Source organism: Carassius carassius, chromosome 4 (assembly GCF_963082965.1).
Source record: "Carassius carassius chromosome 4, fCarCar2.1, whole genome shotgun sequence".
In the NCBI taxonomy this organism is placed as follows: domain Eukaryota; kingdom Metazoa; phylum Chordata; class Actinopteri; order Cypriniformes; family Cyprinidae; genus Carassius; species Carassius carassius.
Genome location: NC_081758.1, coordinates 36645252 through 36672773, shown reverse-complemented (window position 1 = coordinate 36672773; position 27522 = coordinate 36645252). Strand labels below are relative to the sequence as shown.

The 27522-nt window shown below is 37.8% G+C and overlaps 1 protein-coding gene across 1 annotated transcript in view; it reads left to right on the top strand.

The window, feature by feature from the left end:
• znrf3 (zinc and ring finger 3) overlaps positions 1-27522 on the top strand; it is an 81326-nt gene that overhangs the window by 33272 nt on the left and 20532 nt on the right. The window contains exon 2 of the mRNA XM_059548678.1: positions 13403-13525. Coding sequence (XP_059404661.1) covers positions 13403-13525 — 123 coding nt within the window. The remainder of the gene's footprint in view (positions 1-13402; positions 13526-27522) is intronic.

Here is a 27522-nt window from a genome sequence, read left to right as displayed (position 1 = left end):
AAATGAAGTGTTTTCTTCTGTAAGGCAGCCAACAAATGAAACGTGATCTAACCTAGTGGCATAGCGAAGGGGGGGGGGGGGGGGGGGGGGACTGGTTAGCGAGAGCTAGAGGCCGTGGAGGTGCAGAAAACACACTCTGGTTGTACAGTGTGTGATTTTTCCATGGCCGCACATTCTTGAGTCCTATCATTCAACCAGCATTTATCTCTGTAACTTGAGAATGAGCAGGTCCAGAGGCTAGAGTAAGCTTTGAAGGCTCTACAAGAGTTTCGTCGAGGGACCCCCCCCCCCCCCTTTTCCATGACTGGCCCATGTTAGGGTTGTTCTTTTGATTGACAGTTGGCGTTGGCACAGAGGCTGATTGTTGCGATCCTCTGGTTGACGGTGGGCTGAATTACTTCAGCCGGTTGCACTGCAACTGAGCCAAATGTTATGTGTGTGTGTGTGTTTGAAGGGGTGGAGGGTGATGCTTGCGGTCGAGTTATGTGTGTGTGAGGTTGTCAGGGAATGGGTGGATATTTTGACTGGTTCGTCTCTTGGGAACCATGTTTTTGCTTTCTTTGAAAACCGGTTGCGCATGAGCAAGCGCTCATCTGTTTTCCAGTGGATTTTTTTTACATCATTGCTGACGGGAATGTAATGCACTGCCATCTCATTACAAGCTTGTTTAATGTTTTAAGTAGGTAGTTCACCTAGAAATGAGAACGGTGTCATCATTTACTCAACTTAATGTCATTCCAAACCTCTATGTGGAACACAAAAGAAGATATTATGAAAAATATGTTGGCCTAGCATAGAAAGTCAAACCGTGTACTTCAAAATATCATATTTTGTGTCCTGCATATAAAAAAAAAATCACATTCTGGTTTGGAATGACACAAAGGTGAGAAAATGTAAACAGAATTGTAACATTATGTATCCCATTAAAAATTGTTCAAGCCCTTTTAGATCTTGGCCATGTACCAAAATTCCCTGCTTGTGTTGGGCCATCAATGCTGCTTATATCAGAAGGTCATTCCATGTGATGGGATGTGTCAGAGCTCGTTGGAGATGGTCTATATGGTGTTTACCTTTAAAGAGAGCTCACTGGATCAGCGCAGTCATCTCCAGCTTTACCTTCCCTCTTTCAAAAGCCGACCCAATGCCTGCACACTTGTTTAAGTGGTAAGATGTTAAGGTCATTGTCGTATATGTGTGAAAGAGAGGGCGTGTGTATAAATAGAATTGTCCATCCTATATCTGCTCATTAATTTTTTAGAGTCATAGTTGTTTGTTTTCCACACAAACAAGCACTGGCTAAGAACAAGCTATCATGTTGCTGGAATGTCTGACTAACAACAAGACACTAGAAACTTGTTTCATAATGCACGTAAAACCCAGAGCTATGGAAATATGATTAGTGAATCTGCTCATTCTGGAAAGGATCAGCTCGATTCTGGTCTCTGCCAGTGGAAATATGGAGGTGTATTATTTGCTTTTATAGTGACACATTTTTCTAGATTATTATTTATGTTCTCAGCAGATGTTTGTACCTAAAACACTTTTAAGTAACGTGTATGTTGGTTCTTGGACCATTACTAATGGAGATGCACAGTATATCTGTGCAATAACAGTTATTGCTTATAATTAATCAATCTGTGTCTGTAGATATTTAATGTTTTAATTATGCATGTTTATATTCTTTGATTTTATATTTAGGTTTCCTTTGCCATAATTTAAAGCTCATGTAGAGTTAATAATAATAATAATAAACATTTGTAATAACGTTAAATATAATGTTTTGCAAGTCTCAAAATGAATGTAATTCTTCATTTTATAATAGCTTATGTTTTTTTTTACCAAAATCATTTTTAAGAAATGTTTTTTTTTTTTGGGGGGGGGGGGGGGGGATTTTTTACTATTAGAGTTGCACTTCATTGGTGCAATATCACTTATTGGTTATAATTAATCAGTGTCTGTAGAGATTATATATATATATTAATTATGCAGGGATATTTTATTTATCTTTAAATACATTTTCCATCCTTTAAAACTTATATTGAGCACATAAAAAAGCTAATAATTTAATAACATGTTGATATAACGTTTAATAACATGTTGATATAATGTTTTAAATGATATTACACAGCGCCTAAAATAGCCCACAGCAACTCTGCTATTGCTGCAACTACACAAACTAGCTGGGAACTATTTTCATCACTGTGCCTGCTGCACCCATGGTATGGCAGCAAAGTTCCTTGATTATTATGCCGGAATGAGATTTATAGTTCCCAAATCAGTCTTGAAAATCGCAACTTTTAATTTTCTGTCCGTCTTAATACACAATGTAACTACAGAAGAGTCAAGTTTTAAATAAGAAAAATAAAGAAACTCTTTGGTCATTTTTGAACAAGATGTTAATGGTCTAATCAGATTCAGTGATCTATGTAAGCTAAAAGTGCTACCCCCAGACCTTTAGACCATTAAAAAAAAAAAAAAAAAAATGAGTGTTTTAAGATGATTGATTTTTATTTTTTATTTAGACAAAGTAATATAGAATTTTACTATTGACCATTAAGTGGCCAAACTATGAAATAATAATAATAATAATCAGATTTTTTTTATTTTGAAATAATTTAGAATTTCTGCGTCTAATTTTTTCTCATATTTTTAAAAGGCTTAAATTTTCTATTTAAAAATTTCCTTAACATTCACTTTCTATTACTTTGGTGACCACTTTGTATCTTCTTGCTCAACCTTCCACCTGCCTCTGCCACTCTGTAGCCCATTTTTTTTGTCTATTAAATATTTTTTTAATTGAGTGGGCCAGTGTCGTTCCCTTGGTGGTGGCAGCAGCCAGTCCTTGGCGCGGGAGCCCTCGTCTGTTCCATCGCTCTAATCACATTCCAGCCGGCCGGGCAGCGGCTTGCTCCACATTCCACAACTCTGGGGGCTTTCCAAGAGCCCTGCGCAGGCATTCCTCTTTCCCGGGACCATCAAAGTGAGGGAGGGACTTCAAAGGCATTGGTGAAGCTAGGTGTTGATGACTACGGTCCTCCTGGGTACAGATTTACCCGCCTCCTGAACTTCAAGAGTGGTTGTGGTAGTATTCTGGCGTGCACTTTTGCCTCCCTTGCTCATAAATCATGTCATGTTAACTCTCGACGTATGCTGGATTTTTTTCACCTAGAGGTTGGCGTTTGACAGGCTGAAGTGTGAATGTTTTTGTCATGAGGTTTTCCCAATTTCTCTGATAGTGGCACTTTATATTGAATGGTTTACAGTGGGTGTGAACTGATAAAAGTTGTTGCATGGTGAAAAAGGATGTTTTTAATTGTTAGACATTGCAATTTATTGATATGTAGTTTAATATTAATTTACATTTATGCCTGAGTGGACTCTTTTTCTCTAGAGTGACTTGACTAGGATCCAAAGGTTTGAACATTTTGACCATGAAAGAAAGGAATACTTTTATTCAGGATTGATCAAAAGTGACCGTAAAGTCATTACAAATTCAAATAAGTGCTGTTTTTTTTACTTTCCTTTCATCAAAGAAGCCACAAAATTAATATTAAACTGAACAAATATTTTCAACATTGATTGTATTAATAAAAAAGTTTTAGTAATGGAAAACTAAGCTTTATTATTACAGGAATAAATTATATTTTTAAATATATTCAAACAGAAAAAGTTTTTTTTGCAGTGCTATTTCACAATATTACCGTTTTAATACAGATGAAAATGCATCAATTGTGAGCATAAGAGACTTTTTTTCCAAAACATAAAAAAATTACTAGTCTAAAATTGTATTTCTAGTGTACATATTATTAGATTGTGTATTCAATGGGAATTGAACCCATGACCTTGACATTGTTAATGCCATGCTCTATATTGCTTGTTTTATTGAACAAACAGGACTTTATATAGAACTACCAATAACATAGCTTGACTTTAAGCCCTGGAAATTATTCTTAAAGAATCCATTCTATATTGTTTGAAACTATTAGCATGATTATGTTTTATCTCTTTCTTGTTGTCTTCTCTCATGATCCTCATGTTCCTGTTCAACTGTACTTTGTATTTTGTCATTTGAGTAGTAGGCATTTCCATAAGAGAGAATCATTCTCACGCCATTGATGGTTTCAGTCTCTACTCACAGTCTTATAATAGACTCGCCTGTCACTTCCCCTCTGCTAAAGATGATCTCCCCTGTGGCTCAATGATACATATTTGAGTATTTACATGATATTAAGTGTTCGCTCCAGTCTGAATTGCACCATTTGTTTGCTTGTGTCGTTGTCAAGGGGACAGTGTGTGAATGGTTTTTCAGGGAGAAGGCATAAGAGGTCGCGCGTTCCTGTGGCCCAAACAGTTGGTCATAGGTTCGTTTCCCAGGGAAAGGCTTAAACTGATCAAATATGTACTTGTAAGTGGATAAAAAGTGGCTGGCAAATCCTTGAAGTTTGTACAAATGTCTTGATTGTAAAGAAAAATGGTTGTACATGCCATCATGAAAGCAAACTGTCTTTGAAAAGCCACCAATGCAGAACCTGTTTTCTAAAACTTGGGCAAATCTGAGATTCTTGTGGTTGGTGCTTCATGATGTCACCTTCTTTGCAGCATGTGCTTTACTTCTTGAGTACATATATATGGTTTCTGGGCAAGAGATTTTGGTCGAGACTTTCTTGGCCAGAGGTGACTTTTGCAACTGTCGTTCCATCGGTTTTGTCTAGACGACAAAGGAGAGGAAGTCGCCTCCTTTGAAAAAGGGCCCAGTCTCCCTTTATGAGATAATATTACACCGTCAGAGCAGGCCCCACCTGCAAGGCTTCTCCAGCTGCCACACTGTAACTCTATCTGTGCTCTCTTCAAGGCTGCGATCCCCTTTGAAGTTATTTCCAGTGCTTGGGAAACGAGAAGACACAAGCAATCAGAGCGGCAAGCTCCTCCTCTTTCCTCTCTCTCTCACTATCTCTCTTTTTAAGTATATCTAAATATGTTTTGACTTCTGCATGCTCCAATTTCAGATATTTCCAACTTTTCGCACTTGCATTTTTTTGCTCTTTGAGTTTCTTTCCTTTTTAAAATGTTTGTTTTGATTATTGCTTCTTTTGCAGATCAGAAACGCGTTGCGATTGGAGTGTGAGATTATAAATGTCAGACAGCTTTATGGCTGCGGGATGAAAGCAAAGAGGGAGAAGGAGAAAGATAAATAGTCCAGGGCAAGTAGAGGAGAAGCTGTAGGCATCTGTCCCATTCCAGTATTTCACACTCTTCTGATAGACAAACCAGAATAGTGTTGGAGTCTGTGAGTACATCCTCTGTTTGGATAGTAGGTGGGAGTTCAGACGACCAGCGCCAAAAGGAAACTGGCCGGGTTGCCTTGTGTACCCAATGCAAAGCTCTTCCTGCTATGTGTGGGCATTTGATTACAAGACGGCCTTCCAGTTTTATAGATGAGGAAATGTTAGAGATATGTAACAGCTGAGATGGACCGATGGCTACGGCAGGGATCCACGTAGGGTTCAAGAGAAAATGACCTCCTGGTCTGTGCCAGAGGGCATGGCTTTGCATGGGCGTTAAGCTACGGTTGCTGGCGTGAAATGCTTTCCATCCCCTTTCTCTCATAGTGCAAAAACAAGTCCTGTGTGGATAAACTTGCCTGGCTTGCAAACAGAGTACATTATGATTTATGTACTGTTTTTGCTTTATTAACCATTTTAGTTAATATTTTGCCATGTCATATTCATTCATTTTAGTGAAGAGTGTGAAAAATTAAATGAAATATTCTATTTTATTATTTATTTACTAATTCTAAATCATCTTAAATTAATGTATGTCATTTATATTACTCGTATTTATATAACTATTAAATAAATAATTTCTACAAAACACATTCTGATTAGCAGCAAAGTTTCCATTTGCATTTGTATCAATCTGAGCCGATACACATTTATGTTGTGTATATATTGATGTAATGTCATAATGTGTAGTGTTGCCAAAAGCGTTTGAAATCTGCATCTATCAGCGGATCCCTAACATATCTGCTCATAGACTGGTCTGCTGAGAGACGCGGCTTTCAAACGCTCCCATGTGTATCTGTGTAAGCACTCGTGAAGAGCATGAAGCGATGATCATTGTAGCCAATCACAGACATATGATGAGCGCATGAACACAGTGGGCAATCAGATTCAGAGGTGTTTAAGAATCTGCTCAATAGCACTCAAAATCCTACTGGGAAAGGCTGTTTTTGTCACATTTTGTTTTTTATTTTATTGGTACTTAGAACACTAAGAATAGGGCCTTTTGCACAGCTTTAGTTCCAGAACTAAATGTACAGTACTAAAGTACTACTGGGATGATTTTGCGTGAACTATTTCCCAGTACCATTTAAAGGGTTCCATTCGCACCGACAGTGTTTACTAGGAAGCCGGTCGACAGCGACATCACTTGTGCGCGGCATTCAACAATGAAAACAAAGAAGAACAACGTTAACAACAGGAGGATGGATGACGATGTGATCGGAGCTGTGTTTTTGTTGTGTCTCTATGGTTTCACAATAATGGACATGGAATGTCAATGTATATGTAAAGCGATTGGAAGAACAGAAACGAGGACTAAGAATCTCCAATGACAACTGGCAGTGCTACATTTGCTACAAGTGCCTGCACTTCAGCGTCCATCCATCTGTCGTTGTTCTCAATGTTTGATAAATAATCTGACACAATGTTTACAGTATGTTTACACAGCGTTAAATCATGGTGGGTGAGGGCATTTTCATACGTGTTTGGCCAATCAATGTCTACCTGCATCATGGGTAGTACTAGTTGTGCTGGTTAGACTCTGCTCCGGAGTAGGAGCCAATTTGGTTCTTAAAAAAGGCAGTCTGGTACTAAAATTTCACCTAGGTCCGGTGGTGTGAAAATGCCAAAAAGTGGGAAGTTCCACAATTAGTTCTGGTACTATGAAAAGGTTCCAGTGGTGCGAAAGACCCTAATGTGATGTATTGGGGTAAATTAACATGCTAGCAAATTACCTCTGATTACTCGTTATCATTTACTGATTCCTGACGTTTGATTGGGTTATTTAAAACATGCATATATTTTCTGGATTTCTCTTCTCAAAAACAGTGCATTAGTAATTTCTTGCATTGCGATTTTGAATGTTTCTGGCCTAAATGGCCAAAATTTTCCTTCAACATTCACCATTCAAAATTTTTGCTAGTTAAACAATGGCTATGTCCAAAATTCCATAGTCTCTGAGTAGCTACTTCTTTTTAGTAATCAATTACTTTTCGGCCATTAAAAAGTATGTCCTATGATGTACTTACACATACTATGGAGCAGAATGGCCTAATGGATAGAGAGACGGACGGACTTGTAACCCTATATTAGTCTTTACACATACTATATAGCTTGGGATTTTGCCTGTGTATTAGCTGCTTCTATTAACATTGGTTTAGTCTTGATTAGAGCTGAAACAACGAATCGATTTAATCGATTAAAATTGATTATTAAAATAGTTGTCAACTAATTTAGTCATCGATTCGTTGCTAAATAACTTTTATTTGCCGTAAGCGGCTCATTTCGTGCATATTTCAAATCTGCGGTGACCAAAGTGTGGCAGTAATGAGCCACCGGAGGTTTTACTCAGCCAGTACAGCAGGAGAAGTAGCGAATAGCCAATAGCTGGCCTCGTTTTATGTCACGTGCTTCCCCGAACAGCGTCTCTGCAGCATTCAGCGTGATGTGGGAGTACTTTACTTTGAGCCTTCAAAAAAGAAGAGTAACCTGTAAACTCTGCACTACTGAACTGTTTAAGGGGACGTTCACATATCGCGTCTTTTGCGCGCTCAAGTTCGTTATTTCCAACACCGCACCGCATCGCGTTAAAAACATTTCAACTTTTCAGAATGCAGCAAGCGCACCGCGGGTCATGTGACAAGAACTAACCAATCAGCTTCATCCTTTCCCGTAACAACGTTAAAAGCTCAGTCAAGATGAAAGGAACAGCTGATCATAGTTGTATATGGATTTCCATTTTGAAATAAATTTAGTAGCAGAGCTACTGCAAGCGATTTTTTGAGCTGCAAATCCATTTATCCTTTGCTGAAATTTCCGCGTCTTCAAGGAGAGAGCACGTCATGGTTGCTTAGCAAAGGCAGACGCCTCAGGGGCGCTTCTGCCCGAGCGCTTTGGAAAGAAGGAGAAAGCGGTGCGCCTAGCGTTTTCCACGCGTTTTAGGCGCGATTTGTGAACGCCCCATAAGACTTTCATTTGTGCAGATTCTCCAGTACAATGTTGTTTGCAAATGTTTAGTCGTAAAAGCTGATAACATTGCTTTTTAACAGTTAACATTTAAAGCTTTACAAACATGTTCTGTGATCAGTTTGTCGTTTACCAGTTCAAAATTCAGTCGTGCAGCCTAATTATGACTGAATGAGAGAGGTTCATGTTTAAAGATATTTGAAATGCACTTTTTTTCTAAGTATTCAGGTTTTTTGTGTGTGTCCGATTTTTTTTTCTGGACAACCTTCTGATGGATTTTACTTTCAATTGTGAGTTCCATTCAGGTTTCATGCCATTGGCACTTTTTTTGAAGGATTGTTTACAATTTCACAGCAAAAGCTATAAAGCTGTTTCCCAGTAAATAATAAAATACAATGCACTGCAATTTTATTCTGTTTTATCCTTATTCTTCGTGAAAATATGTTCTGAAAGATTCCTTAATAAGCTTTGTTCGGGATGTTAAACTACTTTAGTAGCTCTAAGGACTGCCATGGTGAAAACATTATTTGAAATCTACTTGTGAAATTTGCTAGAGTATGGGTCAGTGTTTTGATTGCAGAAGAGTTCGACAAAGGATTACTAACACAATAAAACAACTCCAGGTATATTTTTGATGAGGATATGACAAAATGGTTAAAATCTCTTAAAAATCTATGCTGAAGGATAAAGACCATTTATTAATAATTTACTTGGGGAAAAATGGAAAAAACTAAAATATAAGTACATGAACCGATTAATCGATTAATCGTAAAAATAATCGACAGATTAATCGTTAAATTACTCCTAAATTCTAGGAGTATCCCACTCTGTCTCTGTCAACCACCAAAATACAAACTGAGAGGGAAGCCAGCAGCCATTCAAGGCTCCCGTGCCCATGGCGTTCACTCAGCACTGAAAACTCCCAGCACTCTTGCTTGTTTGAAAGGCTCTTGGTCTTGTTTGAAAAGCTGCCCTGAGAGCCGCGGCCGAGGACAGAGTTTCTCTAAGTGGCTGCGGGCCCAGGAAGGGGGGGGGGTTGTGAAGCCCGCTTGTGGCTTTGATCAAATATTCCCCCACCTCTCCTGGCAGGATGGTCTGTTATTCCAGGAACTATTCCGCACTCCCGCGGCAGGGGGTGGGGGCTGGGTGACGGGCACAGGGTCAGAACTGAGAAAGGGAGGAGGTTGGTGAAACCAGCGGCATGAGGAAGGAAATTGTCCCTTTGCAGAAGGAAAGAGTTTTTTCCCCACAAAATCTTCACAGCTTAAAGTTGATGGACTTGTGGCCCTGTTGCCGTGAATGATATATGTGTCCCGTGTCAGATTATAGTTGCGGTTAAGTAGGTTTGTTAGTTTTATACTCACTAATCAGAGGACATAAATTAGCTATGAAAAATCTTGGTATCGGGTTACATGGGGTTGAAGCCAGTGAAAGTGGTTGTAGTGCGGGTATGGAGTGGAGTTTGATAGCAGAGCGTACCCTCAGGCTAGTTGAGCTTTTTGATTGTTGTGGGTGAAATTGATACTGGCCTTGACCTAAATGCCATGCCTGTGGCTGCGACTCATCTGTTCTATGTTCTCTACTACTGGACCACAGCCACAATCCGTGAACGCTTGCTCTGTGTGCACCCGCGTGTTTAGGTCAGCTTTGACGATAAGAGGTCTGTGTTTTTAAAACATTTAGGCTACTATCTACTGGTTCGATTTTTAGACCAGCTCTGCTTAGTGTCCTTGAGTCTTGGAGCCTTTTTATTTAAATGCACATGGTCATTTATCATCTCGTTTGAAGCAGTTTTGCTTATATAATATTGGATTGCAATTCAGTAATGGCTTCAGGCTCTCCCTACACATGGATTTCAGAAGAAGTAAACTATTTACTTGATGATTTTGAGTGAATTGCTATTAAACGAATACATGTCTCTGCCAGCCACTGAAAAAATTACTACTTGCACGCTTGTTTTGTAGGACTGGGTATCGATCCAGATTTACTGATTCAGTTCCAGTGTTGTTATTAACTAAAACGATTACAAATTAATAATAATAATAATAAAAACATGAAATAAAATGCATTTTTATATAACTTAAAATAGGGCTGGACAATATATAGAATGATATGATCATGTGCATCTCGTCAGTAAAGCTGGTTCCGTGATATCGGGTTCATTATCGAAGGCGATTCATCTTCGATAATGAACTTAATATAGCGTAGCTTGTCAGTGAACTCTGCTCTGTGTATTAACTGCCGCTCCATTTGAAAGCAGGTGAATGGGGATTTTCCGATAATCAGAGAACCGGCTTTAATGAAAAGATGCACATGATCATATCGTTCGATATATTGTCCAGCCCTAACTTAAAATAAAGGTAAATATAAAAATAAAAAACCACTAAAACTAAAGAAAATGACTAAAGCACTGATTCTAAATATGAATAAATACCATAATATTATTTAAATAAAACTAAAATAACACTGTTGGCAAGATTCGTGTCTTCCTGTTCACATTACTACATCATAACAGATTGATCTTGGGCTGTCAATATTGGGATTGTACAAATGAAGATAGAGATTTTACCCGGTCCTACTATTTGGTGCAATGAAAGAAACCAAGCATGGCCAAAATATTTTTTATGAGTTTTTTTGAATTAAGTTGAAGCTGCCCCCCACTGTTATGATTCGGCCCCAGGCAGATACGCGAACACATACTGCTTTCTTTGAATTGCAGGACTCTTTGAACCCCGAACAAGTTTTATCAAACAGTCAACCCATCAGAAAAAAAAAGAAAACTCTAAAACTGAAGGTGCAAGAGATACTCTGGTACCTGGACTGATTCTGTCGAGTAGGCTGAAATACTTGGTCAGAAAAACTCTGTTCACTGATGCTTTGATCAAGTTTGCATGTGGTGTGAGAGGCATTTTGATGTTTTTTGAGATGGGAAAGACCTCCACTGGCCGTCCACTTCTGACCAACTCCAAATCAGGTCAGCCCTCACTCAGAGGCACGGAAGACAAACAAACAATTTGTGTTTGTCCATCTGTCCTTTTTGCTATTTTTTTTAAACACTATTCTGAGAAATATTTCAAAGGGTTAGTGTTACCGTTATTAAGAAAGACATGCTTTTCTTCGCTCATATCATAATTTTTTAATTATTATCCCTTGGTGCAAGCGAAAGACAAACAAATAAATGGGGTGAAAAGCATTGCATTGGCAGCTGTCCATATTCCATGTATGGAGATAACTTGCATGGCTAGCTCCATTGTGAATCACTTACAGCATTGCAGCACTTTATGTACCGCACAAATCTGACCTTTTTTTATTCTGCTGATGCTTAAGGTGGAACTGGGTATGAGGAGTTCGACCGCCTGTCGTCTTAGTAATTGCCCCAGTGATTTCATTGAGAGTATTGCTCATGAAAGGAAATACACATTTGAACGGCTGTACAAGAGAAGGATAGAAGAGTGGCGCTGAGGGTGGCGGAGCTAAACAAGGGACACCTGTTTTGGTGGTTAAAGAAGAGATGGCTGGGCGCAGAAATTGGGGACCCAGGGCTGGAGAAAAAAGTATGCAACTGGGCTTTCAGCCAGTCGTAGGGGCCTACTGGGGAAATTTGTTGGGGCGAACTGCGGGAAACATGATTGTTGGTGTGTGTTTAAAGTACAAATTGAAAATGGTTACAGGTGTTGTTGAATTCTCCATTTTATGGTGTTTCTTTTAAAATTTTCTTACATAATCTTTTTATGTTATTGCAAATTAGCCTACCTCATCAACATTACACAAAAAAAGCATAAGTTGGGAAGCAAATGTCAGTGCTTTTCAGAAAAGTAGGCTAAACTACTTGGGGAAATTAGGGAAGATGTCAGTAAATGTGTTTGCAGAGTACAAGCCATGTCAAGCAATCGTGTGCCACATTTGTTTTCCATCTTTGACTTCTCCTGACAGGCCACTTTTGCACAGCTAAATCCAATGAACAGTAATCATTGAAGTGCAAGGCTCCCAATGAATGCATTGTAGATGGTCACTGATTAGAAAAGGCATTATCCAGAGCATCTTAACGTAAACTTACATTTTTGCATGAGGATCTAGGTTATCAGTGGTCACCATATTTTAAGTTGTCAGTGTAATGAGAGAAAATACCACAACATCAGCTAACTTTTAGGCAAATGTGGAATCTAAGGCCTCTCAGGGAACTGATGTGGTGTTTGATCCCTGAGTTAACATAATCAACTTTTTCAGAGTGTTAATCCAATTTGTTTATCTGGAGCAGCACTTCTTAACATTTTTGCCCAGAAGCTCTCAGCTATGGATGGGGAACAGGTCGCTAAGGTTGAACCAGTTGTCATGGTATTTTAATCAGATTTACTGTCTGTTTTATAAATGCATGCCTCAAGATGATACCAATATCATCTCATGAAGGAGTTTATTGAGTCTAAATTTATTTTTTCAGATTGATATTTAATGTTCGAAATTCTCCAAAAGGCCAGCAGTGCTATCATTCATTTAATATAAAGTCTAGCAACATGTCCATGAAATGATTGTCTACTGAAGTTAATAGCACTAATAAGGAAATAAACGGCCATCCTTAAACAATTCATGGCCTCATTTTGTGGTTATGTAATTCCCAAATAATCTTTAACCTAGTTTTTTTTTTTTTCATTTTAGGAGGGTTTTATCTCCTGGAAATGTTTCATTGATAAATGTCGGTGTTGTCAACACATCAAAGAGCTAGATTTCACACTTAGAACAACTAAAAGATAGGATTTCATCCAAGAGGAGAGAGTCTGTCTGATATTCTGATGGTTTGGTGCACACCTAATGATGGTAATTATCATGTCTGCGCCACTCAGACCTTTTAGAGTTTCCACACCTTTGCTGGTTTGTGGGTGTGGCGTGGGACATTAGTGTAGCGCAGTTTATAAAGAAAGTAGAGTTATGGTGCAATACCATGAGTTCAGGTTAATGCTTATCATTTAAAGGTGCACCTTTGCATGGAATATTGCAATATTAAACTCTTAAAAAAATAAATACTCTCTTCGTCTTGCAGTTAGTCTTCTGTGTTACAATTTCTAATCTGTTTTTTTGGGGATGAAAAGTATGTTGCTCAAATCATCTTTTGGAGTGAATTTGGAATGAGACATTAAAAGAGATTTTCTTCAATCTTGCAGATGCACCCTTTGGGCCTGTGTAACAATAATGATGAAGAGGACTTGTACGAATATGGCTGGGTTGGTGTGGTCAAACTGGAGCAGCCCGAGTTGGACCCCAGCTGTCTTACAGTACTGGGCAAGGTAAGGATGCCTCTCAATGTTTACTTACTGTAGTAGATTAGTTCAAAGTTCTGTTCATAAATGTCAGTGACTTTTAGGCACAAACTATTGTATTAAAAAACAGTGTATTTGGAGTGACATTTTCTAATATATGCTGCAAATAGTGTCTTTGTATCATTACTTGTGCCAATTATTTCATGTTGTCCTGCTGGTCAAAGGCAGTTTTGGCAGAACCAGACAGTAATAATTCCACTTTGATTCATACAGTTTTGCAAGACCTGCTGAATGGTTTTGTTGTTCAAGACTGTCATACAGTACTTTCCAAATAGTGTCATCTGATTTGTGGAACTGCTGTGAATGTCACATGGTAAAATACTTTCAGTGTGTTGTTGGCTACCATGTGTGCTTTTCAGACAAATCCAGACACAGATGAAGCGTTTCCTAATTGGCTGAGCTTTCTGCTGTCTCAAGACACCAGTATCTGTTTGCATGTTTGACCTTTTCATGGGAAAATTTGAGAATTTCCACACATTTATACTCAGCAGGACGCTCTTGGTCTAAAACGGTGAAATATTTTCTCATGTCTAATGCTGAAATGGGTTTAACGTTACACATAACATGCTCTCCATATTCATTCGTATGTTCTGAAATAATATTCAATATTAGCGCAATGCAATGATTTTGCTGTTATAAGAGATTTAGTTCAAGTGGATGTCAGTATACTAATTTCCTTGTTGTTTTTATTAGACAACATTTTCAAAGGAGCATAATCAAAGTGTGTGAACAGTTCTTTATCGGTGACACAAAACTGCATCAGTTAAGGTTTCAGGTTATCATAAAACCAAAAAAACTAACTCTGAATATGAACTTACATGATTTCCGGAAAGTTCACTTTAGGTGAACTGGGGGGTAAACACACTCCATCTCTTTTACTTTCATAATAATGGGTTAGAAAAACATCCTCCCCTTCTTTTGTGCCAGTGCTATAATTAGAGAGTTGACTGTCATAATCGGGCCTCTGATATAGGCCCGCGCTCAGCTGGGGTTCTCGTTCTAGCCCCGGCATCAGTGTCTGTCCTGTCTCGACAGTGTTCCTTTGACCTGCTTGTGCCAGTCTGTCCCTGCTGTGCCACGCCTGCCCTTAGTTTTGTTCTTCTTTTCCTTTCACTGTCTCTTATCTTTCTGCTGTTGTCCAAACATGCACTGTTGTTTGTAAGTTTGGGGTCAGCAAGATTTTTTTGATTTTTTTTGAACGATAGAACATCATTTTATTAAGCAAGAATAGATTAAAAGCAAGAATGGATTTGGTTGAAAGGCGTGATCTCATTCAGAAGTGAACTGCTATTAATGACATATTATTTGATGAAAATGTGTGTTTGTGTGTGTGTTTCACTCACTTTCCTGACAAGCATGACTGACACGCTGTATATCTCATTTCTGTTTGCCTTCAGCATTCTTTAGAGCAGTTGCAGTGCATTCGTAAGACAAACGCGAGTGTTGTTATGTACCAAAGCTTTTTAAACAAAACGAACGGTTCAAAAATGTAAATACATAAAAGTGCAGAGTTTAATGTTATGCATTTGCGGCCTTCTCCTGCGCCGTCGTTGCTAAGCAACGTGGTAAACAGGTGCTGGCTTGATGATGCAAGCAATTCGTGGTTCGGACCCAAATAAAATCATATGAACGCAGTCCAGCGGGGGCAGGGGGAGGGGGGAGCAATCGAACTAAGTGTGAAAGCATTCTTGCCACAGTACAGTATGTGATGCAGATGCTCCTGAACTTTAAACAGAGCATTTCATTTGGTTTTTATTTTATCATATATATGATCACATGATAAGCGATCATTTGCCTGTTTTTACCATATAAGACATGCAACCTGAGATATACAAGAGTTCACATCAACCATCATATTTTAGAGTGAGAACCGAGAAAACAATAAATGACTTTAGGAGTGTGCTTTCACAACAGAACTGGTCAGGTGTCTATGTGAATGATGTGAATGTAGCATATGAAACCTTCTTAAACGTAAATATATCTAGCTATGATAAATGCTGCCCACTAAAGCTGTCAAAGAAAATCCCTAAAAATGATAAACCTTGGATGACATTAGGATTAAAGCATGTAAAATGAAAAATAGATTGTATAAAGATTGTATAAAACTTTGTAAAAAATAAGACATCTAATTGTGAGGCCAAATACAAAGCATACAAAAATAAATTGACAACAATTTTAAGAGAAACTAAAAGGGATTATTACAATAAACGATTGAAAGATAATAAAGGAAATATGAAAATAACATGGAATATATTAAATCATATAATAAAACCAAACTCACAACATATTAAGTTACCTGAATATTTTGTGTACAATGAAACTGTTATGAACAATATCATAGATGTCGCCAATGAATTTAACTAATTTTTTTTATCAATATTGGGGAAAATATTGCCAAATAAATTGAAATATCTAACCAAAGTCAAAATGTTACCTGTAGAATGGAAAGTAGAATAATGCAGTCCATGTTCCTGGGTGAGGTTCAGGAAAATGAAATTTCATCTATTGTTAGTAAATGTGAAAATAAAACTTCTACTGATAGTGATGGACTTGACATGGCCATTGTAAAAAGGACCATTGACTGTATAATTAATCCACTGACTTTTATTTTTAATTTGTCTATACATTCAGGTGTCTTTCCTGAGAAGATGAAGGTCGCTAAAGTCGTTCCACTTTTCAAAAATGGAGATGTACATCATTTTAACAACTACAGACCAGTGTCATTGCTCTCTCAGTTTTCTAAAATCCTTGAAAAGTGGTTTGCTCAAAAACTAAATATTTTTTTAGAAAAACATAAATTAATTACTGAAAAACAATATGGCTTTAGAGCAAAAAGATCAACAGCTTTGGCGTTAATTGAACTCATAGAAAAAATAACATTTGCAACTGAGAATAAGCAACACACAGTGGGGGTCTTCATCGACTTAAGCAAAGCATTCAACACCATAAATCACAGTTTGCTATTGTCAAAATCATACAACTATGACATTAGGGGTCCAGCTCATCAATGGCTCAAAAGTTATCTTAACAATCGACAGCAGTTTGTTCAAATTAATGGTCAAAGATCTGATTTAAAAGATATAATATGTGGAGTTCCACAAAGGTCCGTTTTAGGCCCATTATTATTTCTTTTGTTCATTAATGACCTCTGCGAAGTTTCTAAAGTATTAAATTTTTTGATGTTTGCCGATGATACCAACTTTTTTTATTCTGGAAATAATTTGTCAGAAATTACAGAAAATATAAATTCAGAAATGGGAAAAGTTAAGAAGTGGTTTGACAAAAACAAATTATGTTTAAATTGGGAGAAAACAAAATACATGATTTTTGGTAATTGTAAAAAGAATGAAAATGTAAGAATAGCAATTGAAGGAAATGAAATTGAAAGAGTTAATGAGATAAAATTCTTAGGTGTTATTTTGAATGATAAATTGAATTGGAAAGATCACATAGTTTATATTAAGAGTAAAGTTTGTAAAGTATTGGGGTCTTGTATCAGGTTAAAGATGTTTTAGACTGTTTTTCATTGCATATATTGCATACATTGCATATTCCCTAATACTCCCATATTTTGGATACTGCACAGAAGTCTGGGGTAATACATACTCTAGTAACACAAGATCTCTGTTTTTGTTACAGAAAAAAGAATTAAGGATTATCAACAAGACAGGCTACAGAGAACACACAAATAGGTTATTTTTTTAAATTCTGGACTTCTAAAATTCAAAGATTTGGTTGACTTGAAGATTGTGATTTTTATGTGGAAAGCTAAGCAGAGAGTTTTGCCTATGGTCTTACAAAATTTATTTACTTTTGTATCAGAGGAAGATGGCCATAGAAGGCAATATCATTTTAAAACTCTTTTTGCACGTACTACACAAAAACAGATATGTTTGTCTATTTACGGAGTTAAACTATGGAACACCTTGGATTATGAACTGAAGTGCTGCAAAAGTGTTTGTAAATGTAAGAATTTGTATAAGAAAAAAATACAGGAATGTTACAAGAAAAATAATGACTAACACGTTTAAAATGATGATAATTAAGTGTAAAGATAAGTATTACTGAAAATACTTGGTGTTTGGGGTGAGGATTGGGGTTGATCCATTTATAAAGTAGCTGTTTTTTATTAAATTTTTTATGTGCACAAATAAGCGACAGGTACCATAAGATTTTCTTCTTCCTGTTCCGTTTTTTTTTCTTCTTTTATTCGTTCATGCACGTAATGAATGAATGAATGAATGAATTAAGTTATGTATGACTTGTGCAAATAAATAAATAAATCCTGGTCTGTCGGCAGCCTCCCTCTGTCACCTACAGTAGCAGCAGCGCGCCAGCGCCGCGTCAGGCACGATTCTGGTGTGTAAAGACACAGAAAACATGAAGCAGCCGTCACGCAACTGACACGCAGCAGAAACGCCATGCTCGTGCCATGCAGCCAGTGTGTCACCGGTAGGGCTGGGACAACGCGTCGAGGTCATCGATGACGTAGACGCAAAAAATACGCAGACGCAAAATATGCGCATTGATTCGTCGACCTGTTTTTATTTCTCTAAAAAACGTTTGCAAAACGTTTACCTTATGTGCGCTGAATATACGCGATGGCCGGATCAACATTCTGTCCAACGTTATATAACCAATCCAGGGGTTTTTCTGCATTGATCTTTTTTTTTGGCGGCTGTCAAAGCCTTATTTGATCGGTGAGTGATGTAGAATAGAATGACTGTTCTGCGCCTGACAGGGCGCGTACGAGAGAGAGCCCCGGCTGTGCGCGCGCACTCAGTCTTCAAACTACACGAGCGCTTCTTGCTCTCTCTCTCCCTCGTGCATATTAATCAAAATCATTAAACACGATAGAAAAAGGGCGAAACACCCAAGTTTCACGCGCGCTCACGCACTCACAATCTTCAAACTACACGAGCGCTGTCTTCCGCTGTCTTGCTCTCTCTCTCTCTCTCTCTCTCTCCCTCCCTCCCTCCCTCCCTCGTGCATATTAACCAAAATCATTAGACACGATAGAAAAAGGGCGGAACGCCAAAGTTTCACGTGCAGCTTTCGGAGATTTTTTTTTCTACATGACAGGCTGCTGGCTCCCACTGTTAATTTTTATTTTTTATTAAATACAGAAAAGCACTCTCTGTATTAGCTTAAAGCCCTAAAGTTTACATTGGTTACTGTATTCTTTCAATTGCTCTAAACACACGTGCAACGTACAGAAAGCCATGTACTGAAACGGTCCGGTACGAATACACGTACCGTTACACCCCTAATATATATATATATATAATGTGTAAAAATTTCATGGAGATGTAAACTTCTGCCATTACTCACCCTAATTTTTTGGTGGACTTTCCCTCTAAGTACGTGTATACTGGTTTGAAATCCTCAATGATAACAGTAATTTCTTATCAGTTATGTTGTTTAAACTGAAAAGCTACAAAAATGTTCTGATCAACAATATAATGCGACAATTTGATGCAAAACAGAAATCCTTACCTAGAATGATGTGCAACGTGAAGTCGCGTGATTGGTTTGTCTTGGCTTTAAAGATATAAGTGTCTTTGGTTCGTCACATGCCCTGTGTGTATATTTGAGAAAAGGTCATGTAGGCTTCGCCGATTTGTGTAAGGTCATGATGGAGCTGCCCCGCTGACATGTATATGTACACAGTTTCTTCCTCTGTTTCCTGTCTCTGTCCGCAGAGAGCCATCGCTCTGCTCACCTCCCACCTCTCCTGCTTCCTCTCTCATTCCTGCTTATTCTTTTGTTCTGTTGCACCATTCTTTCTCACCTAGACTAGTCTCATCAAATTGAGGATCTTTATATTGTGAATCTTCAGGAAACTAGTTTAAAGTGTTTATGGATCATTCAGGTATCTGCCTGACCTGATGTCCAATGCCTTGTGCACTGATTTCCTCAGGAGCCAGTAAGAAGCCTGTTTTGAATTGCAGAGATGTGGTGTCATGAAGGAACCCATGATCCTTAAAAGCCCCTTTCACACTGCACGTTGGACCCGGAAAATTGCCGGATTGCCTTCTGTGTGAACGCAAACATGTCCCAGGATTGATTCTGGGTCGGGGACCTAGTAACATTGCTGGGTTCATTCCCGGTACAAGCTCTGTGTAAACAAAAGCCAGATCTAATGCCGTGTCGTAGTGTTGACGCACTTTATCGTGCAACGTTTTTACCAGGTGTTTTGAAGGCAGATCAATGTTCGCGACGAAAAAATATGTGCAAACTGTAATGAAGCAGAGATCAGGTAGTTGCTCACTATCTGCGCTGAAGCTGAGACCGTTCGCCAGTTCAAAGGAACCTTAACGTGCCTAGCGTTTTCGACTCGTACATTATACGTCACATTCTGATGTCACGTGTCATCACGGGACCTTTACCGGTTGTGTGTGAATGCACGCACATATTAAGGGAGATCACTGGCAGTGTGAAAGGGGCAAAATCTAGCGACCCGGGAACAATTGCCCGGACACATTACCCTTGTATTTTCTGGAATCGCAGTGTGAAAGGGGCTTAAGTGAGCTCTGGTTTTGCTTACAAGGTTTTTGATGGCATTACATTTTTTACATTAGAAAAATGTATGACATTCTTATGTTGTTCTTATGTTCTTATGTTTAATGGTGTAATTTTTAAAAAGTTTTTATTCTTAGAACTTTTAATATTTAGATGACTAAGTGCAGTGAAACTTGTCTCTTACTTGTATCGTACACAGATTTTGTTGTTTCTCCTGTGTTGAATGTACTTCATTAATTCCTAGCAGGTCCCTCCTCTTTCAAGGGCCATCTTGATCTGTTTGTTGGTCTCTCTCTCTCTTTCTCTCTCTCTCTCTCTCTTTATTGTCTCTTTGCCAGCATGATATCCTTTTTACCAAACAGTGCTGTGCTCTGACACATGCAAGACCGGCTGAGGGGTTCTGTCCTTTCATCTCCCGACCGCATTCCGAGTCTTCCCGTTCCCATTGCATCAGTCCACATGGCTGTATGTGTGAAACAAGAAGTCCAAATATTATCGAATTTTCTCGTCCAGGTTCTTTCACTTAGTTATAAACAAGTGGAAGTGGGTATTCTTATAAAAAACTTACACACACACACACACACACACACACACACACACACACACACATGCAGTGCTTAACAAATGTATTAGGCCACCACCACCCATTGTAAGGTTTGTGCCACAGATGCCCTAGACTAACAGTATTAGGGATTACCAAAATCATTTTTTATGTTTCTGTAACGGTTAATACACCAGTATAGTGTTTCTAATGCTAAAATATAGTTGTTGTTATCCATGATTTTGCTGTTTTACAAGAAAGGCAGAAAAATGGTAAAGCTCTTTATTATTTTTTTAATCAGATGCCCAATTACAGTCAATAACAACAGAGACTGTGGAAAAGTACATAAAAAGAGTGCCAGCAAGATTTTTTCGTTTGTTTGTGTTTATTATGTGTGAATAAAGACTATTTAGTTGTCTTAGTTTGTTATTTTCCTAATAAATGACAAAAAAAAAAGTTTTGTTTTAAACAAGTTTTTGTTTAAACATTCCTAAAATATTTTTGCTCTTTATTATGACAGGTGGTCTAAAAAGCATACAGTGCTGTACAAATGTATTAGACCTGAATTTTTTTGACGGTAATTTGGCATATGAAAAAAAAATAAAGTGCCTTTTTTTTTTATTTGATTTGGTGCTCAAAAACATTTCTTATTTTTATCAATATTGAAAACTGTTGTGCTGCTTAATATTTTTTTGGAAACCGTGAAAACTTGCATCCTTGTCAAATAAAAGTATTTATTACTTTATATAGTGACCGCAGTCTGTGTATGAATGAGTGTGTGAATGGGTGAATGTGAGGCAACTTGTAAAGCGCTTTGGATGGCCATGTGGTCTGTTGAAAGCGCTATATAAATGCAGTCCATTTTCCATTTACCATTTACCATCAAAAACTGAAACTGAAATGTAAGTCATATTGCCTTGAAGATCTTGCCTGACAGCCATAAGTCACCATTTTGCAATAAACAGCTCCTTTTGTGTTCCACTGAAGCGAGAAAGTCAGACGGGCTTTTGAAAGACATGAGGGTGAGTAAATGATGACAGGATTTTTCATTTATGAGAACTACTCCTTTAAATGTTTATCTTTATAACAGTTGCTGTATTTGTTGCACCTTCGCCTTTAATTCCCTTAAGAAATGTTTGAAAGCATCTAAGAGAAAGCATTTGAATAGGCTTCTAGGTGTCCACACGTACAGTATGTGCGTTTTCCTCATACATCACCGTTTGATGAGCTCCTCTTTGATGAGCTGGAACATTACCTAGAAAGGACGCTAAATCCTAATGCAGGCCGGAGGCGGCTTAAAGCACCTCCACCCACCTGCTTCTTGACTGCAGAGCGCTTGAGTCACCTTGATTAAAAACTAGAGCGAGATGAAGCTACATAGCTAGCGCAGATTTTGATGCAAAAATGTTTTGATTTTGAAGCTCAAACTTTCAGTCTATTTTGTTTCTTACACTCTAAAAAAACACTGGGTTAATAACAACCCAATTTAGGTTGTTCTTAACCCAAGGGCTGGGTAAATATAGGACTGAACCCATTTTGGGTTAATTTTACCCAGCAAATTGGGTTGTTTATTTAACCCAGCATAAGGGGTTAATTTAACCCAGCTATGGTTTATTCATTTTTACTATTTTACTAGCTTATTGTTTACTTCATACATTAAATAATGTTTACAGATTAATTTACCGTATTTTTCGGACTATAAGTCGCAACTGATTATAAGTCGCAGTCCAAAAATATGTCATGATGAGGAAAAAAACATATATAAGTCGCACTGGATAAGTCGCATTTATTTAGAACCAAGAACCAAGAGAAAACATTACCATCTACAGCCGCGAGAGGGCGCTCTATGTTTTCGGTGTAGACTACAGGAGCAATAAGCAGCATAGAGCGCCCTCTCGTGGCTTAAGACGGTAATGTTTTCTCTTAGTTCATTTCTCTTGGTTCATGTCAAATTAATTTTGATAAATAAGTCGCACCTGACTATAAGTCGCAGGACCAGCCAAACTATGAAAAAAAAAATGCGACTTATAGTCCGGAAAAAACGGTAAATCCTCTAAACTTTTCTAAAATAATCCGCACAACCACTGGTTTGCCTGATAACTTGCTTTATTTTCCTTTATTTATCATTTACAGCATTGTTCATATAAATTTTAATAGGCTATACATATTGCCCATATTTAAACTCATTTAACAAACATCAAATGTAAAAATGAAACGTTAAACAAAAGTAATTTGTGTTATTAACCAGTCTCTGTTATTCTATAACTGCTGGTTCTCGTGCCCGAGCTGGAGTCTTGTACGGCGGGGAACTTCTCACGCCTGATGCCACCCCCCTGCGTTTCACTCATAGCCGAAATATACTGCCAATGCTTTTATAACCTGCCCATAACAAACGGTAAACAGCTCTGAGGAAATATTTTAACATCCAAAGTATTTGTATTCTGTATCTTTATAAATAAAATTGTTTATTTTATGCTAAGCCTCAGGCTTTTCCATCACGCAAAAAGATCGTGACACTTGTTAAAGGTGATTCATACATACATGATTCATATTTTTATGTATTTTTAATTTTTTGGGTCAAAATTTGGGTGAAATTTTTTCAACTATGTAAATTAAATATGTAAAAACTATTTTTTACAATGAAAATGTATTTAGTACTTTTTAATCAAAAGAATATTAAGAAGATTTTCAAGTGTTATTTTAGTATTATTTATATACTATTATAGTATTTATTAATATTTTGAATTAGCTTTTATTATTTTCATAGTTTTGATATGTACTTCTGTTTTTTTATTAGTTTTTAGTTATTTTTGATTATTTATTTCTGTAGTTTCTATTTATTTTGATATAACCTTTAGTACTATTAGTGTATTTCCTATTTCTGTTTAAGTTTTTCCATCTAATATTTGGCCTGTGGTTTATTTTAGTTCAAGTTCAGTTTGTTGAATTAATGAAAATTATTTTTAGTTAACAAAAACAACACTGGTAGAAATATCAGATCTAAAGAGCTTTTGATCATGACACATTGGATTTGAATGACATTTTTTGACACGCATACCATCCAGAAGTAGCAGGAATGGGTGGTGTGAGGGGGGCCGGTTAGCGTTTTTGAAGCCCAGAGCGCCGATGGGGCCCTAGCTCTGGGGTTCCTCTTTTATGTTTGTGTATGCCTTAACTTGCTGATATTATCTCACTGGGTTTTCCTTTGCTTGGTGTCAAAGGTTCTCTCCCAGTGGGCGGAGCTTCTTCCGATTGGCCGGCAGGTTTCTGTCCCTCCGCAAGTATGAAATCATGGCTTTGGAACCCACTGAGTGAGTTGCCATGGCCACTGGGAAGCTCCCTGTGTCATGTGTTTCAAAGTGAACCGAGGCCTGGCAGAATTACCCAGCCTTCAATGGGAGGCAAAATGACCATTATTAGACTTCACAGTCCTGGCCATCTATTTAAAAAGAGAAGAAAAGAAACCCAGGGAGCTTAAGACAAGGGCTTGAGGAAAGTGAGCAGAGGGGGACGAGAGGGTGCAAGAGAGGGAGACGGATAAGCCGCCAGGGAAAATGTCATGGCGGTATCTCAGTTCAAAGAGCTCCCCCAGGAAGTATTTTGTTTTAGTGTTTACAAGAGAATGGAAATCAAGAACTCCACAAATCACCTGTGGATTTTTCCGGGCTGCCCTTCCAAAACGAATCAAGCAGAATACACATTGCGTGTCACTTTAGGGTGGTGCAGCGAACAGAGCGTGTAATGTTGTGTCTGCAAGATGTGGTAATAGAATGTGTGTGTTTCTCTTTGAACACTGTGCCATGCTGGGATGGGCTGAGCCACTTGGCGGGCTTTCTTTTTTCCACTTTTCCTTTCATGGATTAAGTTCTATCCTGGAGTTTAAGGACTCTTTTATACTCCGGAGGGGGGAGGTATCTGTTTGTGTGTGTGTGTGTGTGTGTGCATACGTGCGTGAGGACTTGTGTAAAGGGGGTCAGCTGTGAGTGACTTGGAGGGCTACAGAAAAAGAGAATGGAGAAGAAAGCGTTAGCACACCTGCTAATTGAGAGGAAGTTGAGGACTTGACGGAGGGGGGTGAGGGAAAACGAAGGATTGGGAGAATAGGGGAGGGAGAGAGGAGAAACAGTCTTGAGAGGGAAATGCACACTATAAAACCCCCATAAGTTCAGAATGCTCAACTTTTGTGGACACCGATTACCGATTTTTTTTTTTTTTGTTCTCTAACTCAAAGGTAATGATAGTAGTGCTTAAATTTATTCTGTACTACACAAACTTGTTAGCCACAATTTGTTTGAAATATTGAATAAACTAACTCGTACGTGCTAACATAACTATCAAAGAGCCTGCCACTATATACTGTTCGTTTTACATTAAAAAAACAGCCTTGAGGACATTTTTTGTTTCTTTTCAAGTTAGCTTGAAATCAAAATTGACTCGCCTTAGTTGAGTAAAATACAAGTTTTCATGATAAAATAACTTAATTATACATTTGGCAGATGTTTTTATCTTTTGTGCATTCATTTTCAGTAGTGCTGGGCGGTAAACCGGTTCATACCGAAAACCGGTGTATATTTTCGTTACAATGTTAATTTTGAATATACCGCCATACCGTTGTATTTAATAACTCCGCGTTCGGAACGAACGTTATGCTGCGCCGCGGGACACTGTTTCAGATGGACCCTTTACAATGTTGCACTTCTAAGCAGCGACTGCGAGACGTGGTGAGGGTAAACACAGTAGTGCTCTGGTGTTACGTTATAACGCCTGTTTCACACAGTCCGTCTGCTGTGCGTATTAACGGATTCCAGCTGCACGAGGTTGCGGTCAGGGTGTTCAAGGAGCGGTGCTCTGCAGCAGTGCAGCGATTGTTAACCTACTGAGTCTATTTTTGCTGTGCTGCAGGTGCTGAATTAAAGTGAAAGCGCATTGTTCGCGGGAAAAATTAACATGGATTGACATGGAAACGCAGTCACATGGGTTTTTGGCTAGGTTTAAAACAAGAAAAAGAGCACTTTTAGATAAACAAGGAAAACAATGTTAACTTTTATGGAAGCAGAAAAACAAAGTTCATTAAGACCTGAGGGATTGCTTGTGATAAAGATTTAAATGCAAAATGCACGAGACTGTTTCTGTCTGTGGTGTTTTAATTTTAACAAGTAGACTAATTATTGTTTAAATGTTTTGCTGCTTTCTTGAGCAGCTTATTATACAAACCTAGAAGTAAAATGCATGAATAATGCGTTGTTTATATTTGAGTTTAAACTAATGTCTATATGAAAGATTGTTCTGTGATAAAAGACTTACGATGCTAAAAAAAAAAAAAAAAAAGAAAATAAATAAATATATATATATATATATATATATATATATATATATATATATATATATATATATATAATTATTATTATTATTTTTATTTATTTCTTATTATTTTTTTACATGATATGAAATCAAAACAATGAACAAATGTTGTGTTTGTGGACTAAACCGACGCGGATCAGTAGTGGACTGCAAACACGTCCTGTGTGAAAGTACAATGAGGACTGCATATGCACTGCAGGCAGATTATGCATATATAATATCCATTTTATGGAGTGCTGTCGGGCTAAAACACGAGCAATTTGCTCCAGCACCTTATCCGCAAGCATATCAACCAGCAGAAAATGCATTGTACACCTGATTATGCATAAAAATAACCCCGTCATAAACCGGTATAATTTTGAAAAAAAAAAAACGGTATATACATTTTTGGTCAAACCGCCCAGCACTAATTGTCAGCGTGTTTTGACTGTTTTCAACCCCTGACCTTGGTTTGCTAATGACTTGTTCTACCAGTTGAGTTATTTTTTTTCTCAGCTGTGTCAGAAATACTTTGTTACAGAAGTAAAATAAGTTATGAAGACAGTTATTTGATAAAGAATTATTTGATAAAGAATTAAACTTTTTTTGTTAGTTTCTCAAAAAAAATTTAATTGTCATTTACTCATCATCTTCTGTTTATTTTGGAAAAACAAATGAATTCATTCCACCTATTCCACCAAAACTGTCAATTTTAGACAAACCATCGTGGCTCCTCCAAAGAACCTTACAGTGAATAGTTCAATGATCATTCCCAACTTGTATGACTTACTTACTTCGACCAAGATTGAGACATTTTGAAACATTTTTTTTTTTTACAAAAAAGTGGGGTCCAAAACATCGGATTTCATTATATGGACCAATAAATAAATAAACCTTTTTTTGAAACATCTTCTATTTCACAGAAAAAAGAAAGGCAATAAGTCATAATGGCATGGAGGTGAGTAAAAGACAACACAATTTGGGTGAACTATCCTAATACCTTTGTCTCAGATGTGTCCCCTAAAATACCTGAGGAGAATTAAAAAAGAAGCTAATTGCTATCATAAAAATACAGAGCTATAAAAATGAATGTGGGCAGCATTACTCAGATAATTTGGTTTTGGAAGATTTGGATGAGAAATAGTTTTGGAGAATCTTGCAGACTTTTGTATCTTTGTAAATTTGAATGTGGTTTGTCTCTTCTGAAACTCTAGACGGGACGTGTGAGATTACCAGGGCCTCTGGGAATCTCTGCAGGAGCCTTAAATCTCCATTTGCACTCTATTTAATCTCATTGCCATCTTGGAGAAACAATTGAGATGTTAAACAGATCTCATGTGCGATTTGTTTTTCCTGTGGGCCGAACTGGGGGTTGGAAACTGAGAACTGGACTGGCTAACACACCTGGTAGCCTCAGGTGCACGAAGCCACCGGCTTGTGTGTCAGGTAAAGATATGGTTGTTAAAGTGTGAGACGTGTGAGCGCAGGGAGGGATTGTGGCTGGTTGAATTACAGCTCTCTGGAGCAGAAGGGACAATAGAGCAAGAGGGAGAGTTCTTCT